A 25529-nucleotide genomic window follows, 5' to 3' on the forward strand; every position below is an offset into this window, starting at 1 on the left:
GAATTTACTCTTAACTGACTTGCCTAGTAAAATAAAGGTAAAATTAATCAACAAAAATAGAAAGGCTTCAGAAATAAATGATTTGCCTTTGCAGGTTTACATGTTTTGTTTTTTCTACAGTACAGTAATCAATACAATAAGTTACTGTAAACTCACATAAACAAAAGTAATTACAGTGCAATGGTAAACCTAAATATTGTAGGGGGTGGATGGTTTATGGATCCCGCCTTCTGTTAGGGTTTGGTCACATCACAAGCCATGTCATCCCTGGCTAGGCGACGGTTGCCATGTCATCCCTGGCTAGGCGACGGTTGCCATGTCATCCCTGGCTAGGCGACGGTTGCCATGTCATCCCTGGCTAGGCGACGGTTGCCATGTCATCCCTGGCTAGGCGACGGTTGCCTTGTGTATCCAACCCTGGACTGACCCCACTATATAGGGAATAGGGTGCATGCCTCTTCCATTGCTTGCAGACAAGGCAGGTGCCCCCACAGACAACACCCCCCCCCCCTCTCTCTCTCAGAATGGGGTCACCTGCCTAGGTCACATACTGCTTTGTCTGAATGTATTTTGTCTGATTGCAGTGCCAATAGGACACAATGTACTGCCATTACAGTGTAGTACAGTGACACTTGTACATAGTCAAAGACCTTCACTATGACTGAATGACACCATCGACAGCTGCTTCATCGTAATGTTGACCCAAGATGGCGGCAGAGTGTCGACGTACTGGTTGATTATTGTGGTTGAGTATTATGGAACGTTGTGTGATCTGCAATGATTTACTCTCTTGGTTGATGTGGGCGGATGGTGTTGATCCAAGATGGCGGTGTTGCCTTCCACCCTCAGGAGGTCGTCTGGCAGTTCTGTAGAAAATGCAAGAATAGGAGGTCATTGGTTATTTTATTTACATACTGCACTGTCATACTGGACACAGTAACAACTGTTTTACATGTACTACATCTATTATTTTGGTTCACTGAAGAGCATAAACCTAATATTGTAGGACTACATTGCATTGTACTGTGATGCAGAATGATATGCAACAATTCAAGGTACATTCTAGTGTAGAAAGTTGAAGACATACCTGTTCTTCAGTCAAAATGGCTGTATTCTGGATGCTACCGTGTAGCGACTCAGGTTGGGCTGGACCCTCTGCCCTGCCTCTCTCATCGTCAGGACATGATTTATGACACGGTCCATCAAAATGGCCCTAATGTTGTTGGAAATATGTCTGTCTATTGCCTGGTCCTTCCTCTCCCTATACCCCTTCCTCTCCCTATACCTCTCCCTATACCTCTTCCTCTCCTCCTCCTCCTCTCCTCTCCCTCTTCCTCTCACTGCCTCCATGTTTGCAAAGTTCTCACAAAAGAGATGATCATACCTGAGGTCTATTTGTGGTGGTAAGGCTCAGACTAATTGGTGTTCAATTACTGTATAAGTGTTTTCATGTGTGTGTGTGGGTGTTGCCAATTTCAGGTATGTTTTTGCATTTTGAATAGAAGCGGTTTTCCCAATGATTGCAAGAGATTTCATTCTTGAATGAAGTGTCTAATGTAAGAAACAGTGTGTAGTGTTTTGTAAGTAGTGTGTTGCAGAAATGCAACCAAAGTGCAAAGCAGAAAATGAGTTTGTACTTTTGGTGCCTTTGTTTAAAAGCATGATTACAAAAGTTAAGGTTTTGATGCTTTTGTCTCAGTATTCACTTTCAGTGTGTAAGCAATCGGCAAAAACTGTAAAACGTTAAGTTTAGGCATTCAGTCCGAATGGTTACGGTAAGGGTTTGGGATTGGGTTAAAACATACATTTGTGTCCAGCACTGGGATTGAACACGTGACCTTCTGATCCAGAGTAATGGCATTTACACCCATCCGCCACCCCATTGCGAAACGCAAGCCTTCTTGACGATAATAGCGCCCATTTTTGCCCTAGTGTCTGGTTTTTGAAGGCATTTCTCGACGTCCTCAGAATACGGTTAGACGTTAAATTTCGAAGTCACTCTTGAGCGATCTGCCTGTCAGGAAGTTAAAAACCGCTACGTTTGCAGAGAGTGGAGGAGGAATAGGAGGATGGAAGGAAAAAATACCTCGGTGAACCTTTGAACCTTCTTCTCGGAACAGTCACAAGACTAGGTTCGTATACTTCCTAATCGGAGTTGGATATCACACATACCGATGCAGGCGACCAGGTTCACTAACAGTGATTCGTTTGGATAAAGAAAATAAACCGAACGGAAAACAAGGGGAGAGAGTAGCACCACCGCACTCTTCTATGCTGCTGAAAGAGAGTCGTTAGGTTTGTAACATTGTAGCCACAACTTTCCAGATCATTTTGTGGTTAACCTTTCATCCAAAAATACAGCAACAAGTGTAGACTGTGTTTTTTGAATGTGTGTTTGTTTCGGTCAGAGATCCGGTTTATTCTGAGTGCTTTCTGCCGGACGGTGTGTGGGTGTCAACTACAGTGGATGGTTTCCCCAGAAACATCGTAATAAGTCTGTCGTTTAAATCTCCCGAGCTGTTTCCCTAAAACCCTCTTTACTAAAGTTGTACTGGACACCGCTCGTTATTTTACCGACTGATTCAGACCGCACGTAGAAAGGTGCGTCGGCAGATGCGTTTTTTTTGTTCATATACCGCGTCAAATTATACACCGAAGATCTAGGCTCAGAATCAATATGTTTATCTGTCTTTCTGTGACCGCTGATAACTTAGTTGTGAAGTTGAATACAAATAGTTACCATGTCTTTACAATTGTTACAAACAAGCGAACGATAAAACAAAACATTTGCTTCAAATGAAATCCGAGATGACTGCATTACAAGATAAATAGCCTATACTATGTAATTCAATACTATTGAAGTTAATTCAATTGAGCTGTATTTTGTTAGTTATAGGCCACAGTCAACATGTGCGCAATGATGTGACTAGACTTGATTTAGTACATTTTTAGGGTAAGCATTAAGCCGTATATCAACCGTTGCATCCAGCGGTGGTAATATATTTCTATACATTGATCCGTCGTCAGTATTGTGAAATAATTGTAATGTTAAAGTAAAACTGATCCGAGAGCAGCCTTACCTTTTTTCCATCCTATCAGTATCGACACATGCCTCAGCGACCGTTCACTCACCGCGGTGTTTCGGGAAACGCATGTTAAGACACCCGTAAACCCACGTTACATATGGAAAGCCTGGGCTCTTGGCTAGTCTCTTGTCCAAACATTGTAACCAGCAGACACGCTGTCCATTTATGAATGGGCCAAATTGCACACTATTCCCTACATAGTGCACTACGTTTGACCAGAGCTCTATGGACACTTTTCGAAAGTAGTGTCCTATGTAGGGAATAGAGTGCCATTTGGTACTCAAGTGTTTTGACAGAAACATGTCACCAAAAGCCATCTGGGAACTTTAAATCTCTGTGTTTCAGGGGCGGACTGGTCTTCTAACATTTCGGGCAAATGACTGATGGGCTGGTCCATTTTTAGCCCAGTGGGCCTGTCTAACTAGTTTTTTTTTGCTACAAATTATCGTTACTTAGGTAATAATGGAGGCCTCAAGGAAAAGTGGGCCGGTGTGTTAGAAATGCCAAGGCTGAAATCTGGTCCCAGTCCGCCCCTGCCTGTTTTGATATATTTTCTCTATAACAGGAACCGGAAAGAGAAAATAAGACGACCATCATGTCATCTGTTCATTTCAATCCTGGGTCGGATTCCAAGGAAGTTAATGGGTAAGTTAACACACACACACACACAGACGGTCAACCTTAACACACACACACAGTCAACCTTAGACACACACACACACACACACGGTCAACCTTAGACACACACACACACACACACACAGTCAACCTTAGACACACACACACACACACACAGTCAACCTTAGACACACACACACACACACACACAGTCAACCTTAGACACACACACACACACAGACGGTCAACCTTAGACACACACACACAGACGGTCAACCTTAGACACACACACACAGACGGTCAACCTTAGACACACACACACAGACGGTCAACCTTAACACACACACACAAACACACAGACGGTCAAACTTTACTGTCTTTTAATGAGTAATCTACAGAAGTAGCTACTGTTAGGAGACATTCTTTTACAATGACATGCTCAGCAGTGAAGGAATGAGTCCCAAATGTTACTAAGAGCCCTGGTCTAAAGTAGTACACTATATAGGGTACCATAGGGCTCTGGTCTAAAGTAGTGCACTATATAGGGTACCATAGGACTCTGTTCTAAAGTAGTGCACTATATAGGGAATAGGGTGCCATAGGGCTCTGGTCTAAAGTAGTGCACTATATAGGGTACCATAGGACTCTGTTCTAAAGTAGTGCACTATATAGGGAATAGGGTGCCATAGGGCTCTGGTCTAAAGTAGTGCACTATATAGGGAATAGGGTGCCATAGGGCTCTGGTCTAAAGTAGTGCACTATATAGGGAATAGGGTGCCATAGGGCTCTGGTCTAAAGTAGTGCACTATATAGGGAATAGGGTGCCATAGGGCTCTGGTCTAAAGTAGTGCACTATATAGGGAATAGGGTGCCATTTGGGACAAACCCTAAGAATGGTCAGTCAAGACTACTGTAGAGGTGTGGCTGCTGTGTTGTAAGTCACTCTGACATTCTGCTGATGTCAGAAGCTTTTTCCTGGTTTGAAACAACTGGTCATCAGCTATTTGTCCTTAAGCTCGTCTCCCATGTTGACAGAGGATCAACAAAGAGGACAAGATGAATTACTCCGTAACTTCATATCACATTTTATTGGTCACATACACATATTTAGCAGATGTTATTGCGGGTGTTGTGAAATGCTTGTGTTCCTAGCTCCAACAGTGCAGTAGTATCTAACTAAATGCTTGTGTTTCTAGCTCCAACAGTGCAGTAGTATCTAACTAAATGCTTGTGTTTCTAGCTCCAACAGTGCAGTAGTATCTAACTAAATGCTTGTGTTTCTAGCTCCAACAGTGCAGTAGTATCTAACTAAATGCTTGTGTTTCTAGCTCCAACAGTGCAGTAGTATCTAACTAAATGCTTGTGTTTCTAGCTCCAACAGTGCAGTAGTATCTAACTAAATGCTTGTGTTTCTAGCTCCAACAGTGCAGTAGTATCTAACTAAATGCTTGTGTTTCTAGCTCCAACAGTGCAGTAGTATCTAACTAAATGCTTGTGTAGCTCCAACAGTGCAGTAGTATCTAACTAAATGCTTGTGTTTCTAGCTCCAACAGTGCAGTAGTATCTAACTAAATGCTTGTGTTTCTAGCTCCAACAGTGCAGTAGTATCTAACTAAATGCTTGTGTTTCTAGCTCCAACAGTGCAGTAGTATCTAACTAAATGCTTGTGTTTCTAGCTCCAACAGTGCAGTAGTATCTAACTAAATGCTTGTGTTTCTAGCTCCAACAGTGCAGTAGTATCTAACTAAATGCTTGTGTTTCTAGCTCCAACAGTGCAGTAGTATCTAACTAAATGCTTGTGTTTCTAGCTCCAACAGTGCAGTAGTATCTAACTAAATGCTTGTGTTTCTAGCTCCAAGCTCCAACAGTGCAGTAGTATCTAACTAAATGCTTGTGTTTCTAGCTCCAACAGTGCAACTAAATGCTTGTGTTTCTAGCTCCAACAGTGCAGTAGTATCTAACTAAACTAAATGCTTGTGTTTCTAGCTCCAACAGTGCAGTAGTATCTAACTAAATGCTTGTGTTTCTAGCTCCAACAGTGCAGTAGTATCTAACTAAATAGCTTGTGTGTCTATGCTTGTGTTTCTAGCTCAACAGTGCAGTAGTATCTAACTAAATGCTTGTGTTTCTAGCTCCAACAGTGCAGTAGTATCTAACTAAATGCTTGTGTTTCCAACAGTGCAGTAGTATCTAACTAAACAGTCAGTAATATCAACAGTAGTATCTAACTAAATCTCCAACAGTAAGTATCTAACTAAATGCTTGTGTTTCTAGCTCCAACAGTGCAGTAGTATCTAACTAAATGCTCCAACAGTGCAGTAGCATGTTAAGTGTCTAAACATACTGTACATGGAAACATAGCTTTAATTGATGTTGATCTCTCTTTCCCCATCTTTCCTTTTCTCTCTCTCTCTCTCTCTCTCCCTCCCTCTCTCAGTAGTGTAGAGAAGCTGGAGGAGGCTAAGGTGGAGATAGACGATGGGAAGGATGAGAGTGCTGAACCTGATACCATGTATCAGTAAGTGTATACACACACACACACACACACACACACAGTGCTGAACCTGGTGTACCAGAATCAGTCCACCTCAAAAAGCACAACGGAGAGCAAATTATTTCTGTAGTTAGAAACGGATTAGAATTCCAGAGACATTATTTTGTTGAAATATATAATTTGATCAGACCATGAGAATTCCCCTTGTCCTTGCTCTCCTCCATGGCTCCCATACTGGTCACTGAAGACTGGCCTGGGGCCAGGGAAGAGGCTGCGTTGCTCTCTCTCCCCTCCTTCCCTCTCGGTAGTGGGGTACATCTCCTCGTGACCATCCTCACTGGACTCAGGGTCCTCTGAGCTGGAGAGGAGCTTTGAGAAATAAAAAAAATTAATTGAACCCAAATTGGCCCTTTTTGTTTTATTTTTTAATGTATAGGATTCATATATAATCTTCAATAAATCTAGTACCTAACATCTCATTTGGATTATAATTACTTTCAACCGTTTTTATTGGCTACCTCATGTCTTACTCATTGTTAGGAAGAATTATGGTCCAAATCGGATGTTATTTATTGATGATTATAATGAATTAAAATGGCCAATCACTCGGTACTCTTGAGAGATTCAGATTAAAATCAAATTCAATTTCAACAAAAGTATTTTGCAGCAGCTCATCTCATGTGTTTCTAACGACGGAAACAATTTCAGAACAATGTGAGATGTTGTCATGGCTGAAATGACATGGAATGACCCACCAGTATGTACCGCGGCTCCAATCTCAACGACACACACACACACACACACACACACACCTCCAAATGTATAGAGATGTTGTTTCTGATGAAAGTGTCATCATTCGTTTTTCTTTCTTCCTCGTTCTACAGACTTATTCGGAGGAAGATTACGCCTTTTGTCATGTCCTTTGGATTCCGGTAGGATGATGGTGGTGGGGATGATGGGGATGACTGTGGTGGGGATGGTGGTGGTGGGGATGGTGGGGATGACTGTGGGTGGTGGTGGTGGGGATGACGGTGGGTGGTGGTGGTTGGTGGTGGTGGTGGGGATGACGGTGGGTGGTGGTGGTGGGGATGACTGTGGTGGCGGTGGGGATGACTGTGGTGGTGGGGGTGACTGTGGTGACTGTGGGGGTGACTGTGGTGGTGGTGGGGATGACTGTGGTGGGGGTGACTGTGGTGACTGGTGGTGGGGGGACTGTGGTGGCGGTGACTCTAGGGTGACTGTGGTGGTGGGGGTGACGGTGGTGGGGGTGACTGTGGTGGTGGTGGTGGTGGGGATGACGGTGGTGGGGGTGACTGTGGTGGTGGGGGTGACTGTAGTGGGGATGACGGCGGATGGTGGTGGAGGGGACGGTGGTGGAGGGGACGACAGTGGAGGGGACGACTGCAACGGCGTAGGGGGGACTGTGGCGACGGTGGGGATGACGGTGGTGGGGGTGACTGTGGTGGTGGTGGTGGGGGTGGTGGTGGTGGGGGTGACTGTGGTGGGGGGATGAGTGGGGGCGGATGGTGGTGGAGGGGACGGTGGTGGAGGGACGGTGGGGACGGTGGTGGGGGTGACTGTGGTGGTGGGGGTGACTGTAGTGGGGGCGGATGGTGGGGGGACGACGACGACGGTGGTGGTGGAGGGGATGATGACTGTGGTGGGGATGATAATTATTCTCTCTCTGTGTCTCTGTATTCCAGTATGTTTGGTGTGGTACTGATCATAGTGGATATAGTGCTGGTGATAGTAGACCTGTCTCTGATGACGCGGAGCAGAGATGTGGGGGACGTTCTAGAGACGGTCTCTCTCATCATCTCTCTGTTCTTCCTCACCGACGTACTGCTACGGGTCTATGTAGAGGGGTAAGCGAGAGTGTGTACAGTGTGTGTGTGTTCTCAGTCGTGGCCAAAAGTGTTGAATGACACAAATATACATTTTCACTTCAGTTTGCTGCTTCAGTGTCTTTTAGATATTTTTGTCAGGTGTTACTATGGATACTGAAGTATAATTACAAGCATTTCATAAGTGTCAAAGGCTTTTATTGACAATTACATGAAGTTGATGCAAAGAGTCAATATTTGCAGTGTTGACCCTTCTTTTTCAAGACCTCTGCAATCTGCCCTGGCATGCTGTCAATTAACTTCTGGGCCACATCCTGACTGATGGCAGCCCATTCTGCATAATCAATGCCTGGAGTTTGTCAGAATTGGTTGGTTTTTGTTTGTCCACCCACCTCTTGAGGATTGACCACAAGTTCTCAATGGGATTAAGGTCTGGGGAGTTTCCTGGCCAGGGACCCAAAATATCAATGTTTTGTTCCCCGAGCCACTTAGTTATCACTTTTGCCTTATGGCAAGGTGCTCCATCATGCTGGAAAGGCATTATTCATCACCAAACTGTTCCTGGATGGTTGGGAGAAGTTGCTCTCAGAGGATGTGTTGGTACCATTCTTTCTTCAGTGCTGTGTTCTTAGGCAAAATTGTGAGAGAGCCCACTCCCTTGGCTGAGAAGCAACCCAACACATGATTGGTCTCAGGATGCTTTACTGTTGGCATGACACAGGACTGATGGTAGCACTCATCTTGTCTTCTCCGGACAAGCTTTTTTCCAGATGCCCCAAACAATTGGAAAGGGGATTGATCAAAGAAAATGACTTTACCCCGTCCTCATCAGTCCAATCCTTGTACCTTTTGCAGAATATCAGTCTGTCCCTGATGTTTTTCCTGGAGAGAAGTGGCTTCTTTGCTGCCCTTCTTGACACCAGGCCATCCTCCAAAAGTCTTCACCTCACTGTGTGTGCAGATGCACTCACACCTGCCTGTTGCCATTCCTGAGCAAGCTCTGTACTGGTGGTGCCCCGATCCCACAGCTGAATCATGTTTAGGAGACGGTCCTGGCGCTTGTTGGACTTTCTTGGGCGCCCTGAAGCCTTCTTCACAACAATTGAACCGCTGAAGTTCTTGATGATCCGATAAATGGTTGATTTAGGTTCAATCTTACTGGCAGCAATATCCTTGCCTGTGAAGCCCTTTTTGTGCAAAACACTGATGACGGCACGTGTTTCCTTGCAGGTAACCATGGTTGACAGAGAAAGAACAATGATTCCAAGCACCACTCTCCTTTTGAAGCTTCCAGTTTGTTATTCTAACTCAATCAGCATGACAGAGTGATCTCCAGCCTTGTCTTCATCAACACTCACACCTGTGTTAACGAGAGAATCACAGACTTGATGTCAGCTGCTCCTTTTGTGGCAGGGCTGAAATGCGGTGGAAATGTTTTTTAGGGGTTCATTTGCATGGCAAAGAGGGACTTTGCAATTCATCTGATCACTCTTCATAACATTCTGGAGTATATGCAAATTGCCATCATACAAACTGAGGCAGCAGACTTTGTGAAAATTAATATTTGTGTCATTCTCAAAAGCGTTTGGCCACGACTGTATATGAAGTGAAAGTAGGACGGAGACCCCCCTGAGTGAGGGAGAGCTGTGAACCTCTGCTGTCTATGATGAGCTGTTTCAACAGGAAGTCATGTACAGGAAATGGTTCCAGGAAGTGGTCTGCCCTTTACTGGGCAGTAAGGCCTTCTTGGAACACACTGATGAATCATCATAAAACTAAGTTCAACTCCTTGAATCAGCGGTGTTGATCTGGACATTACTGACGAGTTATAAATGGTCTGTAATGACTGACAAGACAAGAGGAATACTGATGATGCACGATCTAATATAGATAATGCACCTTCTACTGTTTTCAACTTTCAAGAGTAAACGCCCCCCCCTGCCAACCCCTTACGCCTCCCAAGCACTGGTCGAACTATCTGTCTGTGTATGACTGACTGTCCTGTGTGTTTCAGGTTCAAGGTGTACTTCAGTTCCAGACTGAATATCATAGATGCCTGTATCGTTGTCATCACCCTGGTTGTCACTATGATCTACACCTTCTCTGACCTGACAGGGGCCAGCCTCATACCCAGGTACGTACAGGGGGCCGGCCTCATACCCAGGTACGTACAGGGGGCTCAAATAAGCGAAGAGAAATGACAGGCCATCATTACTTTTAAGACATGAAGGTCAGTCGATCAGAAACATTTCAAGAACTTTGAAAGTTTCTTCAAGTGCAGTCGCAAAAACCATCAAATGAAACTGTCTCTCGTGAGGAATCCTCTGCTGCAGAGGATATGTTCATTAGAGTTAACTGTACCTCAGAAATTGCAGCCCAAATAAATGCTTCACAGAGTTGAAGTAACAGACACATCTCAACATCAACTGTTCAGAGGAGACTGTGGGAATCAGGCCTTCATGGTCGATTTGCAGCAAAGAAACCACTACTAAAGGACACCACTAAAAAGAAGAGACTTGCTTGGGCCAAGAAACATGAGCAATGAACATTGGACTGGTGGTAATCTGTCCTTTTGGTCTGGAGTCCAAATATGAGATTTTTGGTTCCAACCGTCGTGTCTTTGTGAGACTCAGAGTAGGTGAACGGATGCTCTCCGCATGTGTGGTTCCCACCGTGAAGCATGGAGGAGGAGGTATGATGTTGTGGGGGGGGGGGGGCTTTGCTGGTGACACTGTCTATGATTTATTTAGAATTCAAGGCACACTTAACCAGCATGGCTACCACAGCATTCTGCAGCAATACTCCATCCCATCTGGTTTGGGGTTAGTGGGACTGTCATTTGTTTTTCAACAGGACAATAACCCAACACCCCTCCAGGCTGTGTAAGGACTATTTGACCAAGAAGGAGAATGATGGAGTGTTGCATCAGATGACATGGCCTCCACAATCACAACCCAGTTGAGATGGTTTGGGATGAGTCGGACCTCAGGGTGAAAGAAAAGCAGCCAACAAGTGCACAGGATATGTGGGAACTAATTCAAGACTGTTGGAAAAGCATTCCAGGTGAAGCTGGTTGAGAGAATGCAAAGAGTGCGCAAAGCTGTCAATCAAGGCAAATGGTGGCTACTTTGAAGAATATAAAATATATTTAGATTTGTTTCACTTTTTTTGTGTACAAAATGATTCCATGTGTTATTTTAGCGTTTGGATTTCTTCACTATTATTCTACAATGTAGAAAATAGTAAAAATAAAGAAAAACCTTGAATTAGTAGGTGTATCCAAACTTTTTACTGATGCTATATATATTGATATGTGTGTGTGTATATATATATATATATATATATATATATATATATATATATATGAGGGAAATATACAGTATATCTTTCTTACTCTTTTCAGGGTGGTGACGTTCCTGCGTTTTCTGAGGATTATAATCCTGGTCAGGGTCTTCAGATTAGCCTCTCAGAAGAAAGAACTGGAGAAGGTCACCCGGAGGATGGTGAGTTCGTCTCCATGGCAACGCAGCTGTTTTAAAAAAATATTTTTAGGTCATTTTTATGAAAACAGTTTTCGGGGGTTCAGTGCCTTACTTGCTCAACGGCTATAGACTGTACCTGGTCGGGTTCAGTACCTTGCTCAACGGCACAACGGCTATAGGCTGTACCTGAGAGTGGTCGGGTTCAGTACCTGGCACAACGGCTATAGACTGTACCTGAGAGTGGTCGGGTTCAGTACCTGGCACAACGGCTATAGGCTGTACCTGAGAGTGGTCGGGTTCAGTACCTTGCTCAACGGCTATAGACTGTACCTGAGAGTGGTCGGGTTCAGTACCTTGCTCAACGGCTATAGACTGTACCTGAGAGTGGTCGGGTTCAGTGCCTTACTCAACGGCTATAGGCTGTACCTGGTCGGGTTGCTTAAGTAAATATATACAAACTGAGTACTGATCTGAGAGTGGATATGTACAAACTGAGTACTGCATATGGACTGTACCTGGTCGGGTCACATCCTTCCACTTTCATCCCCAGGGTTTCAATCCCCTTGACGTTGAAGCATCAATGCTTAAAAATATATACAAACTGAGTACTGATCAGAGAGGGGATATGTACAAACTGAGTACTGCATATGGACTCGTGCTCCGACCCTCATATAACCTCTGACCTGTCTCCTGTCAGGTGTCTGAGAACAAGCGTCGCTACCAGAAAGACGGCTTTGACCTGGATCTCACCTACGTCACAGGTTATATCTCACACACACACACCTCTGACCCTGACCTACGTCACAGGTTATATCTCACACACACACACCTCTGACCCTGACCTACGTCACAGGTTATATCTCACACACACACACCTCTGACCCTGACCTGACGTCACAGGTTATATCTCACACACACCTCTGACCCTGACCTACGTCACAGGTTATATCTCACACACACACCTCTGACCCTGACCTACATCACAGGTTATATCTCACACACACACCCCTGACCTACGTCACAGGTTATATCTCACACACACCTCTGACCTCTGACCCTGACCTACGTCACAGGTTATATCTCACACACACACCTCTGACCTTGACCTACATCACAGGTTATATCTCACACGCACCTCTGACCCCTGACCTACGTCACAGGTTATATCTCACACGCACCTCTGACCCCTGACCTACGTCACAGGTTATATATCTCTCACACACACACACCCCTGACCTACGTCACAGGTTACATCTCACACGCACCTCTGACCCCTGACCTACGTCACAGGTTATATCTCACACACACCTCTGACCCTGACCTACGTCACAGGTTATATCTCACACACACCCCTGACCCCTGACCCCTGACCTATGTCACAGATGAGCTGTTTTAAATGAAAGACTAATGTTAGGAACATATCATGAATGTTTATAGTTTACTGCATATGAGTGGCACTTACCAGTTCCTCCTCTCATCCCTCTCTTCTCCTCTCATCCCTCTCTTCAGATCGTGTCATTGCCATGTCGTTCCCCTCCTCTGGGAAACAAGCCCTGTACAGAAACCCCATCCGGGTAAGCCCCGTACAGAAAACCCCATCGGGGTAACACACTATAGTGGAGGATCTGATATTGTCAATAGGGAAATTGACTCCTAAACGTCAGTAATATCTCCTCTCTCCCTGCTAGGTTCCTAAACACACACACACACAAACACCGTGACTCCTAAAGGTGGCCAGAGAGGATAAAGGGTCAGATATCAGTTGTTTTAGAGAATAATCGCATTCTATAATATCTCTTCTCTCTGTTCCTGTTAGGAGGTGGCTAGGTTCCTAGATACCAAACATGAAGACCACTACAGAGTATACAACCTCTGCAGTAAGTACACACATTACTTCCAGTCTACTACAGAGTAGTATATGTCGTCCGTGTGAGGAGAGGGTTGGGAAACCATCTCTGACATGTTGCTGTTTGTTCTTTAGGTGAGAAAGGTTACGACCCCAAGTTCTTCCACTACAGAGTAGAGAGGGTGTTTATCGACGACCACAACGTGCCTTCTCTAGAGTGAGTACTGTACACCCTACTGTGTGCGTGTGTGTGTGGAGTACACCCTACCGGGCTGTGGTAGTCGTGACATTTGTGTCGGCCAGGAACTCTCCCAGAAGGTTAAGAAAAGGTGACGTTTTGATGACAATGTATTCCTAGGTCTGGGGAGCAGAATCTTGCAAGTTCCTGTATGTGTCCTCTATCGCACCGTGTGTTTGTCATGAAGCAGAGACCACCGCTCTTGACAGAGAGAGCCCACTTCCTCTCTGATGAAGCTTCCTTCATAGCAGGAGGGGGGACCTTCAGGGTTATTCTACTTGTAAAACTATTTGATAGAAAATAACGTGTGTGTGTGTTCTCAACTCAGGGACATGCTGAAGTACACTGCAGGTGTGAGAGAGTGGATGGCAGCTGATCCCAAAAACATCATTGCCATCCACTGTAAAGGAGGAAAAGGTAACTACTCCGCCATCTACTGGTAATATGCTGTAGTAGCATCCAGCTGTAATAATGTTGAGCAACTCATGGAGAAAAACAGACTGGGTTGGCTTAGGTTTTTTACAAACAATGTAGCTATGATACCATGATACCAGTGTGTAGCTGTGATGATAGGATGTAGCTATGATACCATGATACCAGTGTGTAGCTGTGATGATAGGATGTAGCTGTGATGACATGATAAGTGTGTAGCTGTGATACCATGATAGCAGTATGTAGCTGTTGGTGATAGCAGTATGTAGCTGTGGTGATGACATGAGTATGTAGCTGTGGTGATGGCAGTATGTAGCTGTGGTGATAACAGTATGTAGCTGTGGTGATAGCAGTATGTAGCTGTGGTGATAGCAGTATGTAGCTGTGGTGATAGCAGTATGTAGCTGTGGTGATGGCAGTATGTAGCTGTGGTGATGACATGATAGCAGTATGTAGCTGTGGTGATGGCAGTATGTAGCTGTGGTGATGACATGATAGCTGTGGTGATAGCAGTGTGTAGCTGTGGTGATAGCAGTGTGTAGCTGTGGTGATAGCAGTGTGTAGCTGTGGTGATAGCAGTATGTAGCTGTGGTGATGACATGATAGCAGTGTGTAGCTGTGGTGATAGCAGTATGTAACTGTGGTGATGGCAGTGTGTAGCTGTGGTGATAACATGATAGCAGTATGTAGCTGTGGTGATAACATGATAGCAGTATGTAGCTGTGGTGATAACATGATAGCAGTATGTAGCTGTGGTGATGACATGATAGCTGTGGTGATAGCAGTGTGTAGCTGTGGTGATGGCAGTGTGTAGCTGTGGTGATGGCAGTGTGTAGCTGTGGTGATGGCAGTGTGTAGCTGTGGTGATGGCAGTGTGTAGCTGTGGTGATGGCAGTGTGTAGCTGTGGTGATGGCAGTGTGTAGCTGTGGTGATGACATGATAGCAGTGTGTAGCTGTGGTGATAGCAGTATGTAGCTGTGGTGATGACATGATAGCAGTATGTAGCTGTGGTGATAGCAGTATGTAGCTGTGGTGATGACATGATAGCAGTATGTAGCTGTGGTGATAGCAGTATGTAGCTGTGGTGATGACATGATAGCAGTATGTAGCTGTGGTGATAGCAGTGTGTAGCTGTGGTGATAGCAGTATGTAGCTGTGGTGATGACATGATAGCAGTGTGTAGCTGTGGTGATGACATGATAGCAGTATGTAGCTGTAATGATGACGGTATGTAGCTGTGGTGATGACATGATAGCAGTATGTAGCTGTGGTGATAGCAGCTGTGGTGATAGCAGTATGTAGCTGTGGTGATAGGAGTGTGTAGCTGTGGTGATAGCAGTGTGTAGCTGTGGTGATAGCAGTGTGTAGCTGTGGTGATAGCAGTGTGTAGCTGTGGTGATGGCTGTGGTGATGGCAGTGTGTAGCTGTGGTGATGGCAGTGTGTAGCTGTGGTGATAGCAGTATGTAGCTGTGGTGATGGCAGTATGTAGCTGTGGTGATGACATGATAGCAGTATGTAGCTGTGATGATGCAGTGTGTAGCTGTGGTGAGCATGTGTAGCTGTGGTGATAGCAGTATGTAGCTGTGGTGATAGCAGTATGTAGCTGTGGTGATAGCAGTATGTAGCTGTGGTGATAGCAGTATGTAGCTGTGGTGATAGCAGTATGTAGCTGTGGTGATGACATGATAGCAGTATGTAGCTGTGGTGATAGCAGTATGTAGCTGTGGTGATGACATGATAGCAGTATGTAGCTGTGGTGATAGCAGTATGTAGCTGTGGTGATAGCAGTATGTAGCTGTGGTGATAACAGTATGTAGCTGTGGTGATGATATGATAGCAGTATGTAGCTGTGGTGATGACATGATAGCAGTATGTAGCTGTGGTGATAGCAGTGTGTAGCTGTGGTGATAGCAGTGTGTAGCTGTGGTGATAGCAGTGTGTAGCTGTGGTGATAGCAGTGTGTAGCTGTGGTGATAGCAGTGTGTAGCTGTGGTGATAGCAGTGTGTAGCTGTGGTGATGGCTGTGGTGATGGCAGTGTGTAGCTGTGGTGATGGCAGTGTGTAGCTGTGGTGATGGCAGTGTGTAGCTGTGGTGATGGCAGTGTGTAGCTGTGGTGATGGCAGTGTGTAGCTGTGGTGATGGCAGTGTGTAGCTGTGGTGATGGCAGTGTGTAGCTGTGGTGATGACATGATAGCAGTGTGTAGCTGTGGTGATGGCAGTATGTAGCTGTGGTGATGACATGATAGCAGTATGTAGCTGTGGTGATAGCAGTATGTAGCTGTGGTGATGGCAGTATGTAGCTGTGGTGATGACATGATAGCAGTATGTAGCTGTGGTGATGGCAGTGTGTAGCTGTGGTGATGACATGATAGCAGTGTGTAGCTGTGGTGATGACATGATAGCAGTATGTAGCTGTGGTGATAGCAGTGTGTAGCTGTGGTGATGACATGATAGCAGTGTGTAGCTGTGGTGATGACATGATAGCAGTATGTAGCTGTGGTGATGACATGATAGCAGTGTGTAGCTGTGGTGATAGCAGTATGTAAGCTGTGGTGATAACATGATAGCAGTATGTAGCTCATGTACATTGAGTAACTATGGTAATTCTCAATGGATGTAAAAACAGATTTTGTTTGCCGTTTTGAGGTGAAGAAAACATTACTTGATGAATGAATCACCGTCTGGCAACTCAACGGACTATTCTGGGTTTGGTGGATGCCAGGAGAACGCTACCTGCCCCAATGCATAGTGCCAACTGTAAAGTTTGGTGGATGCCAGGAGAACGCTACCTGCCCCAATGCATAGTGACAACTGTAAAGTTTGGTGGATGCCAGGAGAACGCTACCTGCCCCAATGCATAGTGACAACTGTAAAGTTTGGTGGATGCCAGGAAAACGCTACCTGCCCCAATGCATAGTGCCAACTGTAAAGTTTGGTGGATGCCAGGAAAACGCTACCTGCCCCAATGCATAGTGCCAACTGTAAAGTTTGGTGGATGCCAGGAAACGCTACCTGCCCCAATGCATAGTGCCAACTGTAAAGTTTGGTGGATGCCAGGAAAACGCTACCTGCCCCAATGCATAGTGACAACTGTAAAGTTTGGTGGATGCCAGGAGGACGCTACCTGCCCCAATGCATAGTGACAACTAAAGTTTGGTGGAGGTATAATGGTCTGGGGATGTTTTTAATGGTCCGGGCTCCTTAGTTGAGGTGAAGGGAAATCTTAATGCTACAACATACAATGACATTCTAGATGATTCTGTGCTTCCAACTTTGTGGCAACAGTTTGGGGAAGGTCCTTTCCTGTTTCAGCATGACAATGCTTCCGTGCACAAAGCGAGGTCCATACAGAAATGGTTTGTCGAGATCGGTTTGGAATAACTTGACTGGCCTGCACAGAACTCTGACCTCAACCCCATCGAACACCTTTGGGATGAATTGGACCGCCGACTGTGAGCCAACATCAGTGCCCGACCTCACTAATGCTCTTGTGGCTGAATGGAAGCAAGTCCCAGCAGCAATGTTCCAACATCTAGTGGAAAGCCTTCCCAGAAGAGTGGAGGCTGTTATAGCAGCAATGTTCCAACATCTAGTGGAAAGCCTTCCCAGAAGAGTGGAGGCTGTTATAGCAGCAATGTTCCAACATCTAGTGGAAAGCCTTCCCAGAAGAGTGGAGGCTGTTATAGCAGCAATGTTCCAACATCTAGTGGAAAGCCTTCCCAGAAGAGTGGAGGCTGTTATAGCAGCAAAGGGGGAACCAACTCCATATTAACGCTTCATAGGTGTCCCCGTACGAGTTCAAAAAATCTTGGTCGACCAACAGTCAAAAAAATTGACCAGTCCACTAATTGGGGTCAGCCGTACAGGGGTCAGCTGTACAGGGGTCAGCCGTACAGGGGTCAGCCCTACCGGGGTCAGCCCTATTGTTTACATTTGTTTACCAACATTGGAGTGAAACAAGCTTATATTTTTGGTTCTGATGAGGTACGACAGTTAAGCTCATGAGGCATTTATAAGTCATATTCTTCAAGAATCAATGTTTTACTTTTCAATAAGTCCAAAAATGGCCCCTTTTTTAACAGTGTGTGTGTGTGTGTGTTCCTACAGGGCGTACAGGGACTCTGGTGTGTACCTGGCTCATTGACAGTGACCAGTTTGAGAGCGCTCAGGTAGGGCAATTACCTGAAAAGGTTCAGGTATTTCAGCATGACACTGTGCTTAAACGGTTTAACACACAAACACCCCAGAACTCCGGGGGATAACATGTTTTATATAATGATCTACAGGACAGCTTGGACTACTTTGGGGAGAGGAGAACAGACAAGAGCCGCAGCTCCAAGTTCCAGGGAGTGGAGACCCCGTCTCAGGTACACGGATATGACTCGCGTTTAGTCTCTGGTACACGGATATGACTCGCGCTTAGTCTCTGGTACACGGATATGACTCGCGCTTAGTCTCTGGTACACGGATATGACTCGCGCTTAGTCTCTGGTACACGGATATGACTCGCGCTTAGTCTCTGGTACACGGATGTGACTCGCGCTTAGTCTCAGGTACACGGATGTGACTCGCTAGTCTCAGGTACACGGATGTGACTCGCTTAGTCTCTGGTACACGGATATGACTCGCTTAGTCTCTGGTACACGGATATGACTCGCGCTTAGTCTCTGGTACACGGATATGACTCGCGCTTAGTCTCTGGTACACGGATATGACTCGCGTAGTCTCTCACGGATATGACTCGCGCTTAGTCTCTGGTACACGGATATGACTCGCGCTTAGTCTCTGGTACACGGATATGACTCGCGCTTAGTCTCTGGTACACGGATATGACTCGCGCTTAGTCTCAGGTACACGGATATGACTCGCGCTTAGTCTCAGGTACACGGATATGACTCGCGCTTAGTCTCTGGTACACGGATATGACTCGCGCTTAGTCTCTGGTACACGGATATGACTCGCGCTTAGTCTCTGGTACACGGATATGACTCGCGCTTAGTCTCTGGTACACGGATATGACTCGCGCTTAGTCTCTGGTACACGGATATGACTCGCGCTTAGTCTCTGGTACACGGATATGACTCGCGCTTAGTCTCTGGTACACGGATATGACTCGCGCTTAGTGTCTGGTACATTGGGCTGCGTTTACACAGACAGCCCAATTCTGATCTTTGTGAGGGGAAAATAAAAGAATACAAATTAGTGAGAACAAGATCAGAATTGGGCTGCCTGTGTAAAACACAGCCATAGAGACATAAAGGTGGTGCAGTGTTTCTCAACAAGACCACAGGTAACATGTGTCCAAAACCTGTGCCATGCCATATTTGATAAGGCAGTTACATGGTGCCGGTCTACTTTGGCACCTTACCTGCTAGCCCGGCCTGTAGAGCGGTGGCCCCCGGCCTGTATCTCTGTGTGTGTGTGCGTTTTTGTGTGTGTGTGTGTTACAGAGCAGGTACGTGGGTTACTATGAAGTGATGATGTGTGTGTGTTACAGAGCAGGTACGTGGGTTACTATGAAGTGATGAAGACTAAGTTCAACCGACAACTTCCTCCAGAACAGAGCCTGAAGATCAAGAGCATCCGCATCCACTCCATAGCAGGTTTGATTGAATATCTGTCCACTATAGTAACATCCACTCCATAGCAGGTTTGATTGAATATCTGTCCACTATAGTAACATCCACTCCATAGCAGGTTTGAATATCTGTCCACTATAGTAACATCCACTCCATAGCAGGTTTGATTGAATATCTGTCCACTATAATAACATCCACTCCATAGCAGGTTTGAATATCTGTCCACTATAGTAACATCCACTCCATAGCAGGTTTGATTGAATATCTGTCCACTATAATAACATCCACTCCATAGCAGGTTTGATTGAATATCTGTCCACTATAATAACATCCACTCCATAGCAGGTTTGATTGAATATCTGTCCACTATAATAACATCCACTCCATAGCAGGTTTGATTGAATATCTGTCCACTATAGTAACATCCACTCCATAGCAGGTTTGATTGAATATCTGTCCACTATAATAACATCCATTCCATAGCAGGTTTGAATATCTGTCCACTATAGTAACATCCACTCCATAGCAGGTTTGATTGAATATCTGTCCTCTATAATAACATCCACTCCATAGCAGGTTTGATTGAATATCTGTCCACTATAATAACATCCACTCCATAGCAGGTTTGATTGAATATCTGTCCACTATAGTAACATCCACTCCATAGCAGGTTTGTTTGAATATCTGTCCACTATAATAACATCCACTCCATAGCAGGTTTGTTTGAATATCTGTCCACTATAATAACATCCACTCCATAGCAGGTTTGAATATCTGTCCACTATAATAACATCCACTCCATAGCAGGTTTGAATATCTGTCCACTATAATAACATCCACTCCATAGCAGGTTTGATTATGTGATTAAAAACGGCTCCACCCAGAGACATTACATACGGCACATAAAACATAATTGAGGATAAAACACAATTTAGCCCATTGTTAGATAATACACAATTTTGATTGGGCAATGCATATTAACATTTTGTCCCTGCTAAATTTGTCACATCACCTGAGAATGCCATTCCCTAAATGGTCAGCAGATGGCGCTGCCATCCACTTGCTAGTATGCATTCTAAAGGAGGGGAATCATATTTTGCATGCCCCATCAGGTCTTTTTGAAGCATTGGTGGCATTTCTTGGGAGGTTATCTACAGTGACACTAGAGTCACAGAGAAAATATTTTAAAGGGTGTTGATTTACCTCATTTCTGTTCCACACAATTACCTGTAAGGTCCCTCAGTCGAGCAGTGAATTTCAAGCAGATTCAACCACAAAGACCAGGGAGGTTTTCCAATGCCTCACAAAGTAGGAAACATATTGCATTTACATTTGTGTCTTTTACTCTTACAGCAGTGAGTCATTTAACAGACTCTCTTATCCAGAGTCAAAGTAGTGGAAACATCCAGAGTGCATTTACATTTGTGCAGACTCTCTTTAGAGTCTTACAGTAGTGAGTCAGTCATTTAACAGACTAGTGAGTCTTATCCAGAGTCACTACAGTAGTGAGTCATTTAGCAGACTCTTATCCAGAGCCACTTACAGTAGTGAGTCATTTAGCAGACTCTTATCCAGAGTCACTACAGTAGTGAGTCATTTAGCAGACTCTTATCCAGAGTCACTACAGTAGTGAGTCATTTAACACTCTTATTCAGAGCCACTTACACTTTCATACTGGTGGGAATCGAATCCACAACCCGGATGTTACAAGGGCCATGCGCTACCAACTGAGTAACATGGGACCATTGGTAGATGGGTAAAATATATATATATATAATATTTTTTTAAGCAGATATTGAATATCCCTTTGAACATGGTGAAGTTATTCATTACACTTCGGATGGTGTATCAATACACCCAGTCACTACAAAGATACAGGCATCCTTCCTAACTCAGTTGCCGGAGAGGAAGGAAACCACTCAGGGATTTCACCATGAGGCCAATGGTGACTTTAAAACAGTTAGAGTTTAGTGGCTGTGATGGGAGAAAACTGAGGATGGATCAACAACATTGTAGACAACACAATATTAACCTAAATGACAGAGTGAAAATTACACCTTTTTGTCCTGACTACGAAGCATTATTTTTGGGGGAAACAACACATCACTGAGTACCACTCTTCATATTTTAAAGCATGGTGGTGGCTGCATCATGTTATGGGTATGCTTGTAATCTGCTAGGGAGATGTTTAGGATAAAATCTTAATGGAGCTAAGCACAGGCAACATCCTAGAGGGAAAAACTGGTTGTCTGCAAATTCACCTTTCAGTAGGACAATAACCTTAAGCACAAGGACAAATATACACTGGAGTTGCTTACCAAAATGACATTTGTTTTTAAATGGCCTAGTAAAAGTTTTGACTTCAATCTGCATGTGAATCTATGGCAAGACTTGAAAATGGCTGTCTAGCAATGGTCAACAACCAATTTAACTTTTTTTTCCCAAGAATAATTGGCAAATATTGTACAATCCAGGTATGCAATGCTCTTAGACTGACCCAGAAAGACTCCCAGCTCTTAGAGCCTTACCCAGAAAGACTCACAGCTCTTAGAGCCTGGCCCAGAAAGACTCCCAGCTCTTAGAGACTGACCCAGAAAGACTCACAACTGTAGTCACTGCCAAAGGTGATTCTAACATGTATTGACTCAAGAGGGGTGAATATTTATCTAATCAAGATATATTATTATTCTTCACATTTGTACAAATCATGGAATTTGTCTTCCGCTTTGACGTTAGATTATATTGTTAATTTATCCCACTTTGTAACATAATGTGTAAAAAGTCAGGGGTTGTGAATACCTTCTGAAGGCATTGTACTTGCTAGCTTGGTTAACATGTGGTATAGATAGCTATTACCTTGTGCCACAGCTGACCTGCTGGGATGAGACGTGAATCCACTAGTCTGGCTAGCTAGCTAATCAAACCGGCAATGCTCTAAAATTACACTCGCATATGTCCCGACAGTTTCATTAAACAGAACTTTATAGCTACCGGTATGTCTATTCTTACCTTGATCATCAACATTACACTTTGGCCATATCTCCAATATATATTATTTGGAGTCTCCATTTACAATAAGGCATATCAGTGTCCAGGCAATGCTGTTCTGCCTCATGTCCCCAGTCCACCTGGCCGTGCTGCTGCTCCAGTTTCAACTGTTCTGCCTGCGGCTATGGAACCCTGACCTGTTCACCGGACGTGCTACCTGTCCCAGACCTGCTGAACCCTGACCTGTTCACCGGACGTGCAACCTGTCCCAGACCTGCTGAACCCTGACCTGTTCACCGGACGTGCTACCTGTCCCAGACCTGCTGAACCCTGACCTGTTCACCGGACAACCTGTCCCAGACCGCTGAACCCTGACCTGTTCACCTGTCCCAGACCTGCTGAACCCTGACCTGTTCACCGGACGTGCAACCTGTCCCAGACCTGCTGAACCCTGACCTGTTCACCGGACGTGCTACCTGTCCCAGACCTGCTGAACCCTGACCTGTTCACCAGACGTGCTACCTGTCCCAGACCTGCTGAACCCTGACCTGTTCACCGGACGTGCTACCTGTCCCAGACCTGCTGTTTTCAACTCTCTAGAGACAGCAGGAGTGGTAGAGATACTCTGAATGATCGGCTATGAAAAGCCAACAGACATTTACTCCTGAGGTGCTGACCTGTTGCTCCCTCTACAACCACTGTGATTATTATTATTATTTGACCCTGCTGGTCATTTATGAACATTTGAACATCTTGGCCATGTTCTGTTATAATCTCCAGCAGGCACAGCCAGAAGAGGACTGGCCACCCCACATAGCCTGGTTCCTCTCTAGGTTTCTTCCTAGGTTCTGGCCTTTCTGGGGAGTTTTTCCTAGCCACAGTGCTTCTACACCTGCATTGCTTGCTGTTTGGGGTTTTAGACTGGGTTTCTGTACAGCACTTTGAGACATCAGCTGATGTAAGAAGAGCTATATAAATACATTTGATTCTGCACTAGTGTGACTGTTGACTGATGTTGCAGCATCTTAACCTGATTATTGTCCTTCGCATTCTGGCAATGGTGTAATTGATAAACAACTTTATTGCAATGCAAACAGCAGGTCGATGAGACTTTAGGCCATTGACAGCCATGTTGTTTTTATGCCATTTTCCAAATAGTTATAATTTCACGGACTTTTTAAAGGCCACTGTAATAATGTTTGGTGGCAGGACTTGTGCTATTTTCACAAGCTATTAACCCTATTAGAATGACAGCTTGTTGAGTGAGAATCCCCCCCCCCTCCTCTGTGTTCTAGGTGTGGGTAATGAGAATCCCCCCCCCCCTCCTCTGTGTTCTAGGTGTGGGTAATGAGAATCCCCCCCCCCTCTGTGTTCTAGGTGTGGGTAATGAGAATGCCCCCCTCTCTGTTCTAGGTGTGGGTAATGAGAATGCCCCCCTTCTGTGTTCTAGGTGTGGGTAATGAGAATCCCCCCCTCTCTGTTCTAGGTGTGGGTAATGAGAATCCCCCCTCTGTGTTCTAGGTGTGGGTAATGAGAATCCCCCTCTCTGTTCTAGGTGTGGGTAATGAGAATCCCCCCCCCTCTGTGTTCTAGGTGTGGGTAATGAGAATCCCCCCCCTCTGTGTTCTAGGTGTGGGTAATGAGAATTTCCCCCCCCTCTCTGTTCTAGGTGTGGGTAATGAGAATCCCCCCCTCTCTGTTCTAGGTGTGGGTAATGAGAACCCCACCCCCTCTCTGTGTTCTAGGTGTGGGTAATGAGAATCCCCCCTCTGTGTTCTAGGTGTGGGTAATGAGAATCCCCCCCCTCTGTGTTCTAGGTGTGGGTAATGAGAATTTAACCCCCCTCTCTGTTCTAGGTGTGGGTAATGAGAATCCCCCCCTCTGTGTTCTAGGTGTGGGTAATGAGAATCCCCCCCCTCCTCTCTGTTCTAGGTGTGGGTAATGAGAATCCCCCCCCTGTGTTCTAGGTGTGGGTAATGAGATTCCCCCCCCCCCTCTGTGTTCTAGGTGTGGGTAATGAGAATCCCCCCCTCTCTGTTCTAGGTGTGGGTAATGAGAATCCCCCTCTGTGTTCTAGGTGTGGGTAATGAGAATCCCCCCTCTGTGTTCTAGGTGTGGGTAATGAGAATCCCCCCCTCTGTGTTCTAGGTGTGGGTAATGAGAATCCCCCTCTCTGTTCTAGGTGTGGGTAATGAGAATTCCCCCTCTGTGTTCTAGGTGTGGGTAATGAGAATCCCCCTCCTCTCTGTTCTAGGTGTGGGTAATGAGAATCCCCCCCCTCTGTGTTCTAGGTGTGGGTAATGAGAACCCCCTCTGTGTTCTAGGTGTGGGTAATGAGAATTCCCCCTCTGTGTTCTAGGTGTGGGTAATGAGAATTCCCCCCCCTCTGTGTTCTAGGTGTGGGTAATGAGAACCCCCTCTGTGTTCTAGGTGTGGGTAATGAGAACCCCTCTGTGTTCTAGGTGTGGGTAATGAGAATTCCCCCCTCTGTGTTCTAGGTGTGGGTAATGAGAACCCCCTCTGTGTTCTAGGTGTGGGTAATGAGAACCCCCTCTGTTCTAGGTGTGGGTAATGAGAATCCCCCCTCTCTGTTCTAGGTGTGGGTAATGAGAACCCCCTCTGTGTTCTAGGTGTGGGTAATGAGAACCCCTCTGTGTTCTAGGTGTGGGTAATGAGAACCCCTCTCTGTTCTAGGTGTGGGTAATGAGAACCCCTCTGTGTTCTAGGTGTGGGTAATGAGAACCCCTCTGTGTTCTAGGTGTGGGTAATGAGAACCCCCTCTCTGTTCTAGGTGTGGGTAATGAGAACCCCTCTGTGTTCTAGGTGTGGGTAATGAGAACCCCTCTGTGTTCTAGGTGTGGGTAATGAGAACCCCTCTGTGTTCTAGGTGTGGGTAATGAGAACCCCCTCTGTGTTCTA

The 25529-nt window shown here is 45.3% G+C and overlaps 1 protein-coding gene and 1 long non-coding RNA gene across 5 annotated transcripts in view; one reads left to right on the forward strand and one right to left on the reverse strand.

Moving 5' to 3' along the window:
• Nucleotides 1–25529, forward strand: part of tpte (transmembrane phosphatase with tensin homology) — a 32597-nt gene that overhangs the window by 2980 nt on the left and 4088 nt on the right. Inside the window, exons 1-15 of one of the 4 annotated variants that reach the window (XM_065005000.1) lie at nucleotides 2025–2132; nucleotides 3652–3731; nucleotides 6142–6222; nucleotides 7083–7130; nucleotides 7902–8063; nucleotides 10057–10176; nucleotides 11446–11545; nucleotides 12222–12285; nucleotides 13034–13098; nucleotides 13341–13401; nucleotides 13506–13587; nucleotides 13937–14025; nucleotides 18151–18212; nucleotides 18330–18410; nucleotides 19541–19646. In XM_065005000.1, coding sequence (XP_064861072.1) covers nucleotides 3682–3731; nucleotides 6142–6222; nucleotides 7083–7130; nucleotides 7902–8063; nucleotides 10057–10176; nucleotides 11446–11545; nucleotides 12222–12285; nucleotides 13034–13098; nucleotides 13341–13401; nucleotides 13506–13587; nucleotides 13937–14025; nucleotides 18151–18212; nucleotides 18330–18410; nucleotides 19541–19646 — 1171 coding nt within the window. In that variant the 5' untranslated portion in view covers nucleotides 2025–2132; nucleotides 3652–3681. Of the gene's footprint in view, nucleotides 1–2024; nucleotides 2296–3651; nucleotides 3732–6141; nucleotides 6223–7082; nucleotides 7131–7901; nucleotides 8064–10056; nucleotides 10177–11445; nucleotides 11546–12221; nucleotides 12286–13033; nucleotides 13099–13340; nucleotides 13402–13505; nucleotides 13588–13936; nucleotides 14026–18150; nucleotides 18213–18329; nucleotides 18411–19540; nucleotides 19647–25529 lie in introns of those variants that run through there. The other 3 variants (XM_065005002.1, XM_065004999.1, XM_065005001.1) reach the window with 3 other exon arrangements.
• On the reverse strand, nucleotides 51–1274 carry LOC115123472 (uncharacterized). The gene is made up of 2 exons (XR_003862612.2): nucleotides 1088–1274; nucleotides 51–866 (listed from the first exon to the last, which is right to left on the reverse strand). It is a non-coding gene; the product is annotated as an uncharacterized LOC115123472 (long non-coding RNA).

This window comes from Oncorhynchus nerka, linkage group LG19 (assembly GCF_034236695.1).
Source record: "Oncorhynchus nerka isolate Pitt River linkage group LG19, Oner_Uvic_2.0, whole genome shotgun sequence".
NCBI lineage: Eukaryota > Metazoa > Chordata > Actinopteri > Salmoniformes > Salmonidae > Oncorhynchus > Oncorhynchus nerka.